The 19,305-nt window shown below is 38.8% G+C and overlaps 1 protein-coding gene across 4 annotated transcripts in view; it reads left to right on the plus strand.

The window, feature by feature from the left end:
* The window catches only part of MCC (MCC regulator of WNT signaling pathway), a 230,681-nt gene that overhangs the window by 149,105 nt on the left and 62,271 nt on the right, over positions 1-19,305 (plus strand). For all 4 annotated transcript variants that reach the window (XM_055790266.1, XM_055790267.1, XM_055790268.1 and 1 more), the window contains 2 exons: positions 10,103-10,216; positions 17,125-17,267. In XM_055790266.1, the coding sequence (XP_055646241.1) occupies positions 10,103-10,216; positions 17,125-17,267 (257 nt within the window). The remainder of the gene's footprint in view (positions 1-10,102; positions 10,217-17,124; positions 17,268-19,305) is intronic.

The raw sequence follows: 19,305 nt of genomic DNA on the forward strand, positions 1-19,305 counted from the left end.
AGTGGAATTCTTCAATAAGCTTTATTTCAAATGAACTTCAGCATAGAGAGAAAGAACTTACGTGGATAGACCTATGGACTGCTTTTAGAAGGAAGGGATTTTGTTAGGATAGAACGTAAAAATTGTGCTTGAGATTTTTTCTTTACTTACATGCTTTCATCAAGAATGGAGGTTGATTGTTTATCTAAATAAAATAATAAAAATACCCAACAACCAGATACTAGTTTACTGATGTGCTAAAACCCAGCTAAGCAGATGCTTTTTTAGCTTTTTCTGATGCAACCAAACTCCAACAATGTTGTAGTAACTCTCTTTTTTAACCTTTTCTTTGTAAGGTAGTAATTTTTAAAGGTGATTCATCATGGAGCTTTATCAGGGCTGTATTTTGCAATAGTGATTGTTTCCTATCCAATTTGTTATAATTATAGTTTTGGTAATACCATCCAGTGCAGTGGGAGAACTCAACAAGGAATAATGCAGTCTCCTGCGGTTTGCCATCCATTTGCAAAGCTTTCAGTAAAATCAGTCAAATTTTCCCTGGTGTATTGACCAGGTAATAAGAAGGAGGCAGTGAAAGATGCAGGACTTGACATCTAGAAATGCAAAAATACGCTGGATGTTGCTTATGAGTGAAATACTCTTACAGGGTTTATCAAGGTTTATGGCATGTAGCTAGAGGGAAGTTGTGGAAGCTTCCTGCAGGAACTGAAGTTACAGTAGCACAAGTAATTTCCCTGCCTAGGTATTTATAATAAGTTTTGATGTCTAATAAGTTTTAAGAAGTTAACTCCCCTTGGGGAAATTGCATAGCCAGTTTTGCACTGGTTGGCTGGTAAGGATTGTTAAGCAAAAGAACTGAGATCTGCCTGAATTGGCAAGTCTGACTAGGGAACAGTCACTTGTGCTAGGAATTGACCTGCAATAGTGAGACACTGACCTGGGAATGTAGCACAGACAGGTCTGAGACGTACAGCCAGGAGTGTAAAGGTGATACCAGGTAGGTAAGCCATACACAACTTGAGTGTTGTTTATAGTATGTTGCCTTTTCTAAAAAAGGTTTTAGAAACACTACTTTCTTGTAAGCCAGGAGGTCACTGGAGACCTCAGCTCGTTCCTCTGCCTGTACTACACATCCTGGAGAACACTTAACTGGTGGGTGCAGTTTCGGGGGGGGGGGGTGGTGGTGGTGTCTGGGAGAAGCAGCCATCAGAAGTCTGATGCAGAGGGGGTGGCTGGTGGCCTGACGTTAAAGAAACAGGGAGGGGAATATGGAGGTCTCAGAGATGCAGCTAACTTTGGAATGACGAAGTAATTAAGAACTGAGCTGAACATATTTTGTTAAGCAAGCACATGCTCATCCAGGGACTCAGGGCTCTAAAGTTGTTTAGCTGCTTTTAAAAATTGTTTTAGAGCTGTAACTTTGGAAGCGACATAATGGATGTTCTAGTAAAGCACTACAGGGTGTGAGCTGACCAGGAAAAGCTGGAAAGATGTTTGCTTTCTATGGATTTCAGACAGTTGGACAAGTACATTCTAGGGGCTTCTGCTGATGGGTTTGGTGGTGTCTTCCCCCACCTCCCCTTGCTGAAGCATCAGATTTTGGCTTATGGTGGAAAACCGTACGTCGTGGATCAGTGATGTGACCTGCAATACAAATTTTGTTTCTCAGATCAGCAGATGATGTGGGTCATACTGGAGACAAAGATCCTTGTATCACTGAAAGTATAGCTTTGTTGCAAGTCCGTAGTTTTACCTTTGGAAATCAGAAATAATTTACTGGTCCAGAAGTTTTGAAAAGAACACAAGAACCATGGAATGCTTTTTAAAATTATTATTAAATTAGCATAATAAGTAGTACCTAATTTTTAGTGGCTCTTGAATGGCGAGCTCTGTTTCAAAAGATCTGGATTGTTGTCAGTCAGAAGAGACTGAAGTTAAGGTGATATAAATGTGGTGGGGCTGTTGATGATCCAAGATGATGTGTGTGAGCTTACACCTTGGCTGTGATGTTGTTTTGTCCAGTGCTAGAAAGTGGTCACCTTAATGCTAAATGCAGAGGATTGAGTGAGATGCATTTTGGCGATTAGTTTTCCGCTCCTTTCTTTCCTGAGGGGAGAATGGTGTGCCTATCACCTCAGCAGTTGTCCTTGCAAATGGGAAAGGAATAGAGAAAAGGCCTTTGGCATCCTGAGATTCACAAGGGATAAGGACCTGCAATGAACCTTACTGGGTTTTTTTTTCCTCTTCTCAGTTAATTTTCTCCAGTTTTGCTGGGCAGAAGGGGAGATAGAAAAAAAATTAGGGCTGTTTCTTCTTTCAGTCAATTCAGTGATAAAAGCAAAGAGATAATTTGACTTGGATTATATTGAGAGTATTTGTAAGGAGGGTAGGAATGCTAAAAAGTTAACTGAAGTGGGACATCTGAAGCCCTCCCTTGCTCATACTGGTGTATTAATATAATTTTTTTTTTTTTTTTTTTTTTTTACTTAATGAAAGGCTGTGGTTGCAGACAGTGTGTTGAGACTGAGTTGAAATGAAGACAGGTTTGTACTAAGCGTGGTGTCCCCACCACCCCATTATCCATCCCCTGCATTACTGTTACTTCACTCCCTTACTGAGAGTGGAGCTGGCAACAGGTTCCTCTTTTGGAGAGCAGAAGCAAGGCTGAGCATTCATAGATAGTGCAAAAGCCAGGGAAGTGGCTAAAGGTGTGGACATGTGGGCTGCCCTACAATGGGACAGTTAGGGTTCTTAAGAATCCCCAAAGGGTCAACTTTGCAACTTTACCATCTCCAGATTCAGATGGTTATCTCATTTGGTTACTTCTAAGTCTCATTCTCAGGCTTTCCTTCTCAGGTCACCTAAAATTTTCTTTTACATGAAGGTATAAACATCTGTTGTAATAGAAGTAGAACCATTAGTCTAGCCTTCAGGCACACTCAGAAGTACAAATTAGCACCATGCTCCATTCATCAAGTGTGAATTGTCAGATTCATTTTTCAAAGGAAAATCTTTTCCATGATTATATTCCTCTTTCTTTTTTTTTTTTAATGTGTTGTAAAACTGATGCTACTCACTGGAATATCATTAGATTACCTGTTCCAGGAACATTTTTTGAACAATCCTGTAGCATATTTTCTTTATTGAACACTTTTTACTGTGATTAAGGTGGGAGGTTTTTTCTGTATTTAAGAAATGGTTTGAAATATTCACATATGCCTGCAAATGTTAATTTCCATAAAAAACCCCGCACCAATCCTCAATTGGAATTGTTTACAAATAATGCAAACAGATTGAACACATCTTCCACAGATTTTTCAAATTAAAACAAAGTATGTCTTACAAACACTTGGTCTTTGTTTTTCTAGAACTTGGATGGCTCCATCCTGGCTTGTGTTGGCACATTGTTTGTTTAGTATTGCACAAGCTTATGAAGTAACTGTCTAATGTCTAGTATGACAATAATTGCTTCAGCAGCATAGTCACAAAATGTGTTTTTTGTAGGCTTTTTGTTAGCATATAAGAGTTGTTTCAAACATAGTGTCAGGGCATCTTTGTAGGCACATCCAACAATTCAGTAATACTGCTTTTTTAGTCATTTTGTCTTTACCTTAGGTAATTACTTAAAGAGCTGTTGGCTGTGGTGTTTCAGGGCTATGCTTTAGAGATCGTACAACTGAAATAGTCTAGGGAATACTCAGCTGTCCTGTCGCAGCTTCTGGGAGATGGTGGTTCTTTTAAGTTTTCCATGTACTTGACAGTACATTCACAGAAATGGACTTTGATTATATTTATTTCATCTCTTGGACCCTAAAAAAGCAGCTTTCATGCCACCAGGAAAAGGTGGCCTGAAAATTGTGTAGGACTGAGAAGAAAAATGTTTTAGAGTACACATTCCTGTAACAATCACTTTAAGTGTATTATTGGCAAGTAGTGCTACTCTGTGGTCCTGATAAAATGTGCATTTGACAACACCTTTGACTTTGTGTGTACAGCAAATGTCTGTAACACAAGTTTTGTATCTTTAACTTCTCTCTTAGAAATTTTTTTAAGCTTTGCCTAGATTTTCCAGTGTTTAGAAAATTTTTGTTTCCTTGTTGTGTGTACCTGTGCTATAATATCTTTCATCTTTTTTATTCTGTGTAAGTTTTTCTCTTGTACATTTATTACATGTCTTAAGTATGAATGCCAGCGTTATCTAAGCTTTTCCTGGGCTAACACTGTCATTGTGCTCTGCTGCCATTAATGAAAGTTCACAATGCACAGCACAATCACAGCCCTAAGATTGCTGAAGTCAAAATCCAGGCAAGGTTTCATTGTTCTGTCTTAAAATGTGTTTTTCATTATGAACTTACATTACCAACCTTTTCATTTCCCTGACAGGAACTGTAGGTTTTAGTGATGTTTCCCTCTTTTTCTTGAAGAGGAAGGGTGTGAGAAAATACAATGTGTTGTAGGCATTTGTTATTGTTTTGCCCTTTCTGCAGTTTTATCTGGGATTCCAACTGTATTTTCCATGCTATCCTCTACACCTTCCATCTCTCGTCTTACAAAGCAGCTTGGGTTTTCACATCCACTGTAGTGTTCAGTGTCATTTCATAACAGGAAAACTGAGGAAGTTTTCAGAGATGAGGCAGTGTTGTGAATATTTGATTCAGGTGTTTTTGTGTATACTGCCTGTCATTAAAATAAGTAGTAGCAATACACAGAAAATGTCCATGTTGTGGGCTGTTTGCACTAAACCATGCAAAATACAAGTGGGGAACAAAATAGAGGAGAGGATGTTGGAGACCAGTACTCTCTGACAAGGTTCTTTTAGATGCTCTGTGCATGGAGAGGGTGTCATGTTTAACATCAGATTTACTTATTTGAAGACAGTTGATGTTACCCAGGATTTCTGATTTAGCTGGGTGATACAAAACATACTGAAAACCCAACACAAATGTAAGTTACATGGTTCAGTCATGATACCGATGTGATTCTTTACCACTCCCTGTAATACGCTTACTGTAACAACACTGGGCATCCCCCGACTCGCCAGGAAGACGTATGTGCGTTGAAGCCAGTCCAAGCCCGTTGCTCTCTTTGAAATTCTTTTGCTAGCTTTCTGGGGTTTATATGCGATGTTGTGCTGAGCCGCATATACACCTCCTGCTTGTTGGCCTGGCAAACTCAGCAACATTCACACTCTTTTAATGAACATAGGGAGAAACCTTTGCCAGCTGATGTGCTCAGCTGTTGATAGCTGTTCATCTAAAACGAAGACCACACCTAGGACCCCTTGGTGTTGAGATCAAGTCAGCTGCTTTGCAACAGCTGTGATCAGTCCCAGCCTGCATTATTCCAGAGCTTTGTGGGCATCTCGTTCTGGCACATCTCCTCAGAGCCTTCTTACATGGTAGGCATCCAGTCAGTCACAGAGGACACACATAGAACGAATAAATCGGTCTTCTTGTGTTTGCCTGCTTTGTATTGCTATATGGGTTGGTGTCTCCTTACCATGATCTTGATGCTTTTATGGCTTCCCTGTTATGTCAGAGGTTATGTTTCTGAACATCTGTTCCCAAGCTGATGTGTGGCTGTACTGTAGCCAAGGAAGGCAGGAAACAAGAGGAAAGGTTAAGATCAGTTCTTTAATTTTGCAGAGAGGGATGTGCTTTGGTCCTTTTTGTGACTTCTCTCTTGAAAATAACAACCATATGCAGTGGGTACAACTGGATTTAGCAATATGGTTTAATTAGTCTAGTTCCAGGCTGAGGGAAGGAAAAATGTGGGCTGAACTTAGTGATGAGGATCACAGTTCACAATGGCAGGGGAAAATGATGAGTATAAGAATAATTGTACTGTTTTGCAGTGCTTTAACTTTATCATTTTTTTCAGCAGCCTCCTTCATTGCCCTTTGTATCTTTCTCTTGTTTGGTTAATGGTCTTGGAACACTTGCAGCAATATGTACTTCCTACCATGTCAGCAGTCCCCTGCTTCCTTGGATTCAGTTATTACTACTATTCCATCCACTTCTTGTATTATTTTCCCCACAAAATTCTTAAAAAACCTGACCAACAGCAAATACTGGTTTTAATTGTACCTGCATAGAATATTTCACAAAGGCCAGCACCAAAAGCAGTGTTTAAAGCACAGTGCAAAATATACATCATTAAATCATGTCTAGAGCGTTGTATGAGATGTTTGTAAAAGCAGGCATAATGGTGAAGAGACTGTAGTCATAAAGGAGGCTGGAAGATTGGTCAAGTGGTTGCTTTTCCTAAGCTTGTGCTTATTCTTTTTTTATTATTCTATCTTTCAAAACTTAGCTGTACAGTGTTTTGTATTTTAAAGATAGCATGCCATGCATGGTTTGTTATTTTATAATATTAATAATATAATAAATATTAATTGTTATAATATATTTACCATATAAAAACCTGGCAGGATAGTATTGGGTATAAAATGTGGTGTATATATGCTTCAGTAAACAACCTGCTATTGTCATTGCAGAAAATTCATATAAATTGTAGCTTCTAAGTTAAGATAGGTGATGCATTTTTTTATTAATATTATGAATCCAATTTCTTTTCTGAAAGTATTCTTATTTGCTTGGATGATGGTAGAGAGGCAAGTTGTTTGGTTGCCTAATCCCTTTTCAGTCATTGCTCTTGCGTGTCTTGACCTTGCCTATCCTGTTGGACAGTTTGGGTGCATCAGCATCACAGGGTTATTTTCCTGATGGAATTCAATAGTAGCTGTGTCAGATCAGTATAAAGTTTATGAACAATACGGACTTTATCAATTAACTGTTTTCTTTGTATGGAGTAGTTCTTTGTGGGAGCTGTTGCTTAAAGGTGCAGACCAGTATGTTGTACAAATGGAGCTTTGTGGTGTCTGTGTTAATTTTTACAAACTAATGAGGTTTTTATCTGTTTCATAATTTTGTGTCATTAAGAGGCAGCCCACCTTGAACTGTAAATGTCTGTTATGGATGTTAGTGATAGTAACTCTGCCGTGTGTATCACTGTTTGCTGAGGGGAGGAAAAAAAAGGGGTATGCCATATGGCTAGCTGCATGCTTCTCTCTCTCACAGTTGTCGTATTCCATAGTGATTGAATGCTGCAGAGTTACAGTTGTGACTGACCTACTGCCTTCCAATTAAGATTTTTAAATGGAATCTTTCCAACTCCAGTATAGTTTGGATGATTGAATTTGAATTCTAAATGTGAGCTTTTTTCCCCAGAGTGACTTCTGTAGCTCTTTTGCTCAGATGTTTCCTTGTTTGTGTTACAGCAACATCCAAAGATCTGTGTTCCAGTTCCCACCCTGCTGTGTGCTATAAAACAACACTGGGAAGCACTGTGGGAATGCTCACACCTAAGGGAAGATGCAGCAATACTTTGTACACCTTTTATGAGGAACTGGGGAGGAGAGCTTGGCTCTGCCAAGAATACACAGCTACGCTAGCTGTGTAACCTTATTACATATTGTAGTAGTAGCTGGAGGCACCACTTGCGTATGACTTACTACTGTGTGCACTGGGGATATACATGAAACCAAGGAGTATCCCAAGCAGCCCTCTTCTATGATAATATCCTGTTGTCTAGTCTGCCCTTTCAGTAACTCTGGGGGTTTTTTTGGGGGGTGGGTTTTTTTTTAATTATTGTTATTAGTAGTAGTACTTGGAAACTGGACCGCTCCAGTTAGTGAAAGGAAAGGATAACTCTGGATAGTAAAAGATGAAGCAAAATTTTCTTGTAATTAGTAAAGATATCCTTGGTTGCTTGGGGAAGAGGGATCCTATGTTTAACAGGGAGGCTGTTGTAATTCATGTGTTGGATACCCTTGTGTGGCCGGAGCTGCCAGGCCAGGAAGCAGCATTGCTATAAAACTATAGACACAACTCATGCTGTCTCTTAGCCAGTTTGGGGTGTGCTAGGAGGTGTGAAGAAGAGCTGAGCTGACTGCACTGTGGGAAGAGGACAAAGACAAATCCATAAGAAGTCCACATCATTAGTTCCACTGCTCAGAGGCAAAGTTGTTTTTCATTGGGATTTTTAGATCAGTGGTGTTCATTTATATTACAGCACCAAGTGTATGGACATTAATGGTCTGGTATTTAATTCAAACCATTACTGGTGTTCATGTAATTACAGTGTACAAAAAGGGATGATACTTACTTGGCTATGTAGCTTTGGTTTATTCAGTTTAGAGAATTGTAGCCATTTTTTCGTGTATTATGTGAAAGCCGTGGTGAAGGATGCAAGATGTGATGAACAAAGCGGTGAGCTTCATTGCAACACTTCTGCTCTGTAAAGGGAATAAGATGAAAGAGAGGCTTATAAATTCACTAGCTTTACTGAAAATTGGAAGTCAATTATGAACAGATTGGTTCAATTAGACTTGTTCTTGTTTCTCCACACTGTAAAACTAGTGCATAGTTTCCTGTGGTAGGAAGGAAGGCCTTCTGCTGAAGGCCAAGGATATTTATTCAGGGTGGTTTTGAGTTTATTAAGAGGTTTCAGCAGACGTACTTCAAAGAAGCTACGTAGCATATGTCCATGGCAGGCCTGAATTACTGTGTTTTCACTTGAAAAATGAGGCTGCATCAAGAACCTTAAACCTACTGCAACATCAAATTGTGTATGTGTATATTTGTACTGAAATTAGTAACTGCACCTGTGTAAGACATTTCTGTAGCCAACATAATAAAAATGCTTTCAATTGAACTCACAAACGAGGATGTCTGGATCTTCTAGCGCAACTGGTTACACTGCACTTGAAACTGCACAATTCACATTTAAAAATCTTTATAAAATTATGTTTTCTGTTATGAAGCCATGGGTGGCCTTTTCTATAACAATGGAATACTTTTAAGTGAAGGAGCTGTCGCCAAATCATCTGGTCGCTCTGCTGTTGAACAGGTACTTTCACACATCAGTATGTGAACACACTTATGGTTTTGTTGGCTTCTAGTATTGTAAAGGTAAAACTGCTACCAAAAGCAGAACTCATTAGCAGATTGACTGGAAGTGAAAGATGAAAAATAAAAGTGACTCGCCCAATAAAATGTCAGCTTGAAGGATTGAAGCTGGCTGGAGGACTAGAAATGGGGTGCGTGTTTCAGTCTGAGTCTTGGCTGCAGAACGATGTTTGCTGCGTTGCTTGGTCCGGTGTGAAGCTTTTGTCAAGTCACCCAGTATAACGTGGAGTTGTTTCTTTACTACTACAAAGAAAGACTTCAGTATTAGTGGCTAGTTTTCCTCCTGGACTTTTCGGTTGTAGTTGTCAGTACAGAGTGTTGAATTCTAGCTGGTGCCTTTGGTGTAATGAGGAATGAGATATTTAAGGACAGGAAGAGAGTGTGGATGAGTTACAAGTATAGGGTTCTTTTAAGAATTGTTCTTAATTTCTAAGTTGTGTACTTAATATAATATAGATTACTTTAGTTACCCTAGTGTGCTCTATATTTCCACATGCTATCACTTAAAGGTAGAACATGTCTATCCTCAAAAGGATCTGGTGCAGAAAGAAAAACAGTTCAGGTTCTTCATGTGGCTTCAGTAGATTAGAATCACTGAAACTCACTGACGTGGGACCAAGGAGAAAAACAACTGCAGAGCAGTAGCCCAAAGTGGAGTAAGCTTTAGTTGCGAAATAAAACTGAATCCTATGTGTGGAGTTATTCCCTTCACCAAACTGATAACGTCTGCATGTCTGAAGGCATCAAAACATGATACACCTTCTTTTACGATACAAATCTGAGTCAACATTTAATATAAGGTTTTATAACACAAGACTCAAGCTATTTCCTATTAAACTAACATTAGAACTAACCTACACATTTCCAGCTGAATTATACTTCACTGTATTTAGCCTTATAATGTGTTTTCTGATGAAGGGATGTGTAGGCTGCCTGGAGGGGACATTTCCATTTAAAACGTGTTTAGCTGCATGTGGATTTCTTTTAGACTTTTGTTACACTAAAGTTCCTATTGCTTACTACCCAAATCCACAGACACTGTAGGTGCTGTGTAATACTGTATCTTCTTTCAAATACTGCTGCCACATGGCTTCTGAATGGGCTAATTATTTTTTTTTCCTTTTGCCTTCTAGCTTCATTTAGCAGCCCTGGCTTCATTAAAGGGAGACATAGTGGAGCTTAATAAACGTCTACAACAAACAGAAAGGGAGCGTGACCTGTTGGAAAAGAAATTGGCGAAAGCACAGGTGAGCAATAGTTCAAGATTCTAAAGATGGTCCTTGGTTTTGTGTGCTCCTTGTTCTTCAGAGAGAAATAGGATATGTGGGGAGAGGGTAAAATCTCTGAACAGTGTCACAAGTGGAAAGAATTTGAAGACTGCAAGAAACATAGCTGCTGTGGGTTTCAAGTTTTGTATGCTGATTACATTCTTCTGAAAAATACCAAGAAAGAATTAGATTGGTTTTGTTTTGAAGCCAATATAAACAGTGACTGCTTTGAAATATTTTAGAATATAAAAATTGCAGCATACTCCATGGATTAGGTAACTGATTGCAGAGCCTTCCACTCCTGGGCCAGATTCAAGCACATCACGGATTTATGCTGATCAAAAGCTGTTGCAAATTGGCAGTGCTTTGGTGGTATGTGAGAAATGATTTGTGATCCCAGCCTGGCTTTAGTAAGCCACTTCATGTATCTGTTGTGGAAAACACAGTCGGTGGAAAGCCAAGGGATTAAATAAGAATAAGGTCTGAACTCTAATGCTTTCACAGTTCTTAAAAAAGTATCTTTTCAGATAAAGATAGATGTAGAGAGGCAAATGCAAACAGGGAAAACTGTTGTTCTTAATATTTCTCTCTTCTCTAAACAAAACCTTTTTTGTTTTGTATCAGCACGAGATACTGTCATTCTGACAAACCTGTTTTACAAGTACTTTACATTTCAAAACTAATTCCAAATATATACTCTTTTATACTTGCATAGAGACAGTCAAAGCATTTTGTCCTGTAAAGTATAGCATCTTATTTGTTGCCTGGAGAGCCTGTAGAATCTCCAACCCTGGAAGTACTCAAGCCACCTGGATCAGGTCTTGGGCAACCTGCTGTAGGTGTTCTTTGTTGAGTTGGACAGGGGATTGGATGATTGACTTCCAGAGGTCTATGTCAATCTCAGCCATTCTGTGATTTTTGCAAATTTAGAGTATTTGGTATTCAGCATTTTGATAAGGGCTTGTATCTGTGTGTTACTTAAACACAAGCCAAATGTAGAAATGTTAAAGCAATCTAGATTTTAAGGCTCTTATGTCAGTCTTCCAACAATATTTTGGCTCTTGCTCATATTCTCTGATGTTTTTTCAGCTACCTTTAAGGTTTTCAGACTTGTGATACTCTTATTGCAAACCATCAATGCAATGTCCAGAAATAAAAAACAATTTAATATTTTTATTTCTCTTGATACGTGAGCCAGAGCCATGCTGGTAGTTAACATTGCTCATCAGCTGTAAACCTGAGACCCTTTTCTAATTTCGACTGCAGTCAGAGAGATGGAGTCCTCTTTCTGACGTGCAATTTGATATGAGGCTGCATTGGACAATCATTAAGCAGTCTGATGGATCCACTGTATCCAAATGATCCACACCATTCTGCATGGCTACACTGACTTTTTTGTAACGTACAACTCTGCAGCATCTAGTCCTAACCACAGGGGTTTTGTTAGTGTTTTGTTTTTAATTCCAGATCTTTGTTTAACTGAGAGATTATATATGTATTTTTAATGAAGACTGCCTTGTCGGTTCTCCCATATAGTAATGTGTCCCCATGGATGGTGACTGGGACTAAGGATCAGGCCTTAATCCCATTTAGCATGTGCTCTGTTGGCACGAGACTGTTTGGTGTTTTCTTTGATGGGTTACCAATTACGCATGTGTATATAGTGCTCATTTGTAAACCTGAGGAGTTTTACCTGATTTTCGGCTGTGTACTTGCAAACACAAGTGTGGTGGCAGCTGCTACCTGAACTGTAAATAGCGCAGAATAATTGAAAGCTAGCGTGCTAGCTAGCTTTCAGATAACAAAAAATAAATTACTTTTTAATGAACAATTTCTATAAAGTTTTAATGTTTTCGCTCTTCTCAGGTTGTTGGTTTTTTTTTTTAAAAAGCCCTCAAGTGGATAGAAATGTCTTAGGGCATGTAGTAAATAAAATACAATCTTTTTTAAGGATTACGCCATTAAACAAGCACAGCTCATATATTCAGTATATTGGCTATGTTTGAGTACAGAGACAGAATCTGGTGAAACCACTTTACTGATTCTTCTTTTTCTAACTGCATCACTTCTGAGTAGATGCTCCACTTAACATAATTTTTTGAACTTTTCCTCCCACTCCAGAGAGATTCATCCAAAATGGTATCATGTGTCATATCATTTTTTCCTCTACAACCTCTGTCTAATGCGTTTCTTCCTTACTAATGCAAATCAGAGGTTCAGAAGGCATAAATTAAATAAGAGATGTTTGAGGTTCTGCATAAACATATTCAGATGCTAGTGGGTCAGTATTAAATCTCTATTCTGCATCTGGACTAAAAAAGGCAGCACATGTTTCATTTCAGCTGGCGTGGTAAATGCTCCCTGGAACAAACAGCTCTTAAAACACATTTTTGGTAGTACCTTTCCCATCATTTCATCAGTCATGTGAGACACTTTGGAAGAAAGGATTAGTGATTTGCAGAGCTGAGGTGATTTGGGGAACCACAATTCAAGTAATAGATGACAAATGGTGAAGAAAAATAGTTGGATAGCCTGTGCTTAAAATCTTGTAAAATGACGTAATTGATTACTGGTTGCTGTAGCATGCTCATTTCCAAAACTGCAGTCTGTGGAGACCTGCTAGAGCATTTGCCTACACCCTTCTATTATTTCACTAAAACAGCAGATCTCCTCCTTGTCGCTGTGTTTTTGTCTGTGTACAGATTGGCAAGAGAGTGATCTCTTGAATGAAATTTGCTGTAAAGTACTGGTCAGCCACAACTAATGTCGTCTTCCAAAAATCTTTCTGTGGTTATGAGAAGAAAAGTAGTGCTTTCTACTAGCTCTGTCTGGCACATTATCCTGGCTTAGATAGTGATAAATAGTGGATGTCTGAAAGGAGAGCATAAGAAATGCATATAGAGAGTTGTCCTCCTTCATACGCCCCCACCTTTCAGCCAACGTGCATGAGCAGGCGGCTGCAACACATTTAATATTCCTCTATGGTTCTATCCTCCTTGGATTTATCTAATCTTCTTTCTAATCTATCTACATTCTTGGCATTTCCTGCATCCTGTGACATTGAGTTCTTCAGTCTTATGATAGAACATGGAATTTAATAACATGCTGAGCGTTTCAGCAAATACAACAAGAATAGGTAATTCACTTATTACTACATCTTTCTTATAGTTTCCTCTCACAAGGTAGTCCTGCTCTCTCATTCTTTGTGCTTAGTTCTTGTTATTTTAGTTCTATAATAGCTCTGGACTCAGGGTCATAGATTGTGCTGCATCATTCTGTGCCCTGTATCACACAGCAGTAAGTCCCATTACTGCAGTAATAATTCTTTACCATCCTCTTGGTTATTCACAATGTGGGGAGGAGCAGCAGAATTTCAGTTTAAAAATAAAACTAACAGTCTGTAGCTGTCTAAGAAGGTGTGAACTTCAAAGGAAGGGTTCAGTTTCTCATTTAACAAAGTAACTTGAAACAGAAATGCATGGTGTTCTGATGAACACAGGAATTACTCATTCTGCTGTGTGACTTCTTTCTCTCACATGGATTAGTCCTGTGTATTTATATACTTCTTCCACATCAAGTATATATAGAATATACCACCAAATTCACTCTGACTGTGTGTGTTTCTGTGATAGAGGATTTGGCACGATGGACTTGTGTTTATACTTAAAATTAGTTGAATGGATTGCCACTTTAAAATCTGCCACTCATCTTAAATTAAAATACTGTATTAGTTGAGCAAAGGCTTTTTAGCTCCTGTGAGCCTGTTAGACAGGTTTGTCCTTGTGGCTCATTCAGGTGATGACTTGTATTCTGGGTGAGCAATGCCACAGCCGTGTTCCTCTCTGCAGGGCCTGAGGCAGTGAGGGATCTCTTACCAAGCACTGCTGGTGGTGGTTCTTTTGTTGTCCTCTGACTGAACATGGCAAATTGAACACAGAGGTTGCGCTGGCAGTGTTTCTTGCACTAGGAATTTTTGTACATTGATAGGCAGTAGAATCATGTGTTGCGAGACTATTCTTCTTGGGTTAAAATATTTTCTCATCCTCCTTCTCCCTCATATTATTCTTGCTCCTGTGGTGGTTTCCTAGCATCCAGAGGTCAGACAAAAGTGTTTCCAGGCATTGTTAATTTATACTGTAATTGAAATAATCTTTTTAGTTTGTATCAGAAACCAGCCAAGGGTCACTTACACAGAGAACTGTGCTGGAAACTTCTCTCCTGACTTCAGCAGTTGCTCATCTTTTGCAGTCTCTCAGTGGATTATCCCAGTTCGCTTTCTCAGAGAATTAGAGCTCATTAGATAATTATCATTAGATAATAATTATCATTAGATAATGATTTTGATCAGAACTTAAGTATGAAGCTGGAAGAAGGATGAGGGAAGGAGGTATTTATCTTAAAAAGTTTGTGTGACTGCCATGCAAATAAATTGCAAGAGCTGAATGTGTACACCTTGGGAAGAAACAGGAACTGATGGCAGATTATTGTTCTGAGACTCAAAGGACACAGAAACTCTAGAGGATGATGAACAGGTTCAGTCTCCCAGAAAAAAAACCCCAAACCTTTAGCAATGGGTACCAGAACATGTATTTGTTTCTTTTCCCTTTTAAGCTTTGAGATGAATGTGCCATAATAAGGAGCAATCCTGTGTAACCAGGAGAATTTTCCATTGCTGCATTTTGAGATTCATACCGAACTATGTTTCCACTGTTTGGATGCTTTTGCCTTTTTCAGTTGAAACTTGTCATGGATCATCCATGACCAGATCTTATGAGATGTAACTGTACCCACCTCCAAGGTACAGCAGTCCTTCTTAGCATCATGTCCTGTCTGGCACAGAGGTTTCCTTTCTGCCTTTTGCAGTTACTTTTGCTCAAGGTAATCCAAGAACCCTTTTAAAAAAATCAAATGTTAAGCTGTTGTCTTATATTGCCAGACTGCTGGTTGTGCACAAAGTATGTCTGTCACTAAATGATGGTTATCCTGAAAAATGGTGACTGAGAAATGGCTGGGGAAAATAGAAAGCAAGTCTGGTAATGTAGCTGAGGTCCATTAGCTAGAGTCCATATATTTTCAGTCAAGATAAACAAATTCTGCTTTTCAGTGCATGGCTTAGAAAGTCAAGAGTTCTTGTGATAGGGTTTTTATTTATTGTCTGAAAATAATTATTACACACTCCATCTGAAACATCCTCTTCGTCTGAAAGGAAAAAGCAGTGCATATAATTGATAGATAGGGATAATGCTTAGGTAGCGTTCATGGGTATCAATGTGTGTCAGAGGAAATTTAGGTTTAGAAAGGCAGAATAAGCAACTCTTTATTGCACTTAAATCTGTTCTAAAGCTTTTGTTAAACATTTTCTCTGTGTTATTTCTGCACTTTGAAAACCGTGGCAGTTCTTCAGCCAGTTAAGATATGAAAACATGAGAAGTTGTGTAATGATCCTACAATAAAGAGTCATTATAATATACATGTATAATCATGTCAGTTGCACACAGGAAGCCTCTAAAGCCATGTGAACATTATCAGTCTCCTAAAATGTGACCCTTTGCTCTCCTCTTCAGTGTGAAGATACAATCTGCCTTGGCATAGGTGAAAGTGCTTTTGACTCCAGCTGGAGTAAGGAACTATTTTGTTGTAGTCTGTGGAAGGGTGCTGTACTGTCTGGGCTACTTTTCAGTGTGAATATTCCTGGAACTTTAAAATACTGAAATAAGTTTTATTTAAAATTTTAAAGAAAAATTTTATTGAAGCTTAATGTAGATTTTAGTTCTCAGGTAGCCTTTTATGTAAATTATGTTCTTAACCTGTGAATATGAGTGGCCAAAAGTATGAAAGTTCTGTCACACTTGCTAGTTTGTGTATAATTTTCATATTTTTGATACAAAGAGTTGAGGGATTTATCTCTGTATAACTGGATTTGAAAAAATAAGTTTTGATGCAGGAATGTTGGAGAACATTATACATTACTATAAATTGTAGCCTTTAGAAATGCTACTAGGATCTTACATTGCACATCATCAGTTAATGAGTGTGGGTTTTATACTGTCAGTTGGCTTGTGAATTTTCTTTTACTGACAGCATAGTACATACCATTCTGTGGTTGCAAGGAGGCTTGCCTGTTTCCTACAGGGGGTCAGAAGCAAAATGTTAGAAGTCTTGCTCTTTCCAGCCACTACCAGGAGTAATTTCAATCAGCACGTACTGTTGGATTGTAATTGCAGTAGATTGTAATTGTTTGCTGTAACTGAAGTGGAGTGTTTGCTGGCATGAGGAATGAGCTAGAGAGGCTGGATTTAAAATTCTATGGGAAAGAAAAAGGAGGATTTTGTAATACATGTGAAAAACAAGCAGCCATGTAGCCTTTTGATTGTTCAAATAATAAGCATTTCATTATAGAGGAATAAAATAATAAAAAATATGCTACATTATCTTTAAAGCCTAATGAAAACAAATACTCATACTAGGGAAGAAATCATAAACTTGAAGTGTGGTTACTTTTCTTTGTAATAATGTGGTTTCTGCCTTCGGACTTGTTCGAATTCAGACCACGTTGGGTAGATCTCTGAAGGTTTATGATGCATCGTGGATTCAAAGATTAGTTAGTTATAGCTATTTTGAGTTGCAAATGGTGTTTTTTGTTCAAGCAGGAAGGGTAGTTTCTGCCCTTTAGGAAAAAAATTAATACAAGTACACTGCATTATACTTAAAATCTTGTGTACCTGTCAGTATTTTGCATCTGTCCTTTTCTCTTGCTAAGGCAGTGTTGGTTTGATGAGCAAGAAGACCATTAATGGTGTACACTTTCTCCTTGTATCTCAGTATCTCCTTGTATCTCTGTGCAGTTATTCATAAGACCATTTCTGTTCCTTGCTTCTCTGCTTTAGTGTGAACAGTCCCACCTGATGAGAGAGCACGAAGATGTACAGGAGCGAACAACACTACGCTACGAGGAACGAATCACGGAGCTGCACAGTATTATTGCTGAATTAAATAAGAAGATTGATCGACTACAGGGAACAACAATAAGGTACAACAACTTCCTGGAAATTCTGGGCCGGTCCAAGAATGGTGCAAAAGATGATGTGAATTACACTCTAAGTAGGTGCTGTCTTTAAGGTGGTTAGGCTTGTTATGACTGGTACTGAGTAGCTGCCCATAATTAAGGTATGTGTTCTGCAGAGTATCATCCCCAGGCTCAAAAGTGCTATATTCTCTCTGGCAAAATCATACTTTGCAAAGCCTAATGAGCACTGCAAAGAGCTACACTGTGCCATCTAAATATTCCTTTAGCGTGACATACGTGCCAGGATACCAGGTAAGTGATAGTAATGGTGGATAAAGGAAGATGTAGCCACCCAGCCTGCACCTCTGCTTTTAGCTTTATTTTGTGGCATCCTATAGATCACCTAAGCGAAATCACTTGTGGTGAGAAGCATGGCTCAAATGGATTTCACTAGGTTTTGCCTCTGCTTGTACTGGTGTTTGTGACAGAACACAATGGTACATACTACGTTGTTGCCTGTCCTTGGAGCAGCAAAGCTTGGGGTATTACACTAGGTCATTACTCGTTACTGTGTTAAAATAAACTTAACATTTGACTACAGGAAAACACATTTGTTCACTTGCTTTTGCCCATTATTCTCAACCTAGAGAAAGCTGGACTAGAACGAGGAAGAAACTTAGTTTAGCTTGTGAGGATGCAGCTAAACTGCTAGAATCTATGGATTTTCTGAGAACATCAGATTAGATATGATACTTTTTAGGTAATGCTGACATGGTGCTCTACCCATGTCACAAATTTTCAGTTTTCCTTGCCCATTAGCTGCAAGTTTTTTGATAACTGCTTCATTTATTCTTCCTTGTAAATGTTTCTACTAGCACAAGGCCACGTTGTTACTACACACTTAACCTCTCATGCAAATATTTCTTTGCAAAAATAAAAAGGTTTGGTGTACCATAAATAAGAGGAAGTATCATTGTGTGTATGTAACACTATAAAAGCAGCGATAGAATCACATTATGTTAATATATTCAAGAAGATTAATTTTGCCAACTGAGATGATCGTAACTAGCAGTGGTCATGGTGAGATTTTTCAGGTAAGTATCTTCTAAAACTGGAAATACTATGAAAAAAATCCCCGTGACTCCCTTGTTGATTCATGCTTGACACGTCTGCAGACAGAATTCCCATTTGTCTTGTTTCGAGTCACCTTTCTTTGCAGTGTGATACTGGCTGCCCATCCCGCTCATCTCTCTGGTAAAGCTCTACCAATTGAAAAGACTGGTTGAAGAGCAATATCTGAGAAGCATGAGAGCTGCATTCGTACCTTTTTCTTGAATTGCAGAAGTCCTCCGACACTTAAGAAAAATATTACATAGAATCCATTAAAATTGTTTGTTTGGAGTCCCTGTGGCAAGCTAAGTGACAAGTGGTGTTCAATTACAAAATACTGGAATTGGGTGGATACTGTCAATGTTCAACCATGTCCATAAACAAGCCAGCTGTAGCATATGCAGAAAAGTGAGGTGTAAGAAACAAACTTGATGGGAAGCACATGCTGCTTCTTGCGCAGAGTGCAGTTTTGCTGCCCCTTTGGTGGGGTGCAGGTGTTTGGAGGCATCAGAGCAATACTGCTGCAACAGGGCATCGCTGTCATGCCCCACCTCTTTGGTCCTATTGCATGAGAGCTTGTTTTCCTCAGAGAGCTAGGATGCCTCCTCTGTTTTTATTTGTTCTGGTTTTATTAGTAGGAATAAAAATGTTTACTAAGTTAGTGGATTTTTTTTTTTAATTTCCTTTAATGATTGGGATAGCTTGTTTTCTTTGGCAGGCCAATAATTTGGTGTCTGGGGAACAGAGGAGTAATATTCCCTCGAAAAACAGCCAGCAGAGGAAGAACTGGAGGGATTCCATAAGGTTTTATAAAGACAACTGAAAGAAACGAAAACTGATACTTCCTGCTGTGGCTTTCTGCAAATCTGCTCTGCGATCTGGTTGCGTTAGTCAGAAGTGTTCCACCCCACAGAGCAAGGGTGGTGTGATTGCTGTCCTTGCTGGGACAGGT

This window comes from Falco peregrinus, chromosome Z, assembly GCF_023634155.1.
Source record: "Falco peregrinus isolate bFalPer1 chromosome Z, bFalPer1.pri, whole genome shotgun sequence".
Classification (NCBI taxonomy): Eukaryota; Metazoa; Chordata; class Aves; order Falconiformes; family Falconidae; genus Falco; species Falco peregrinus.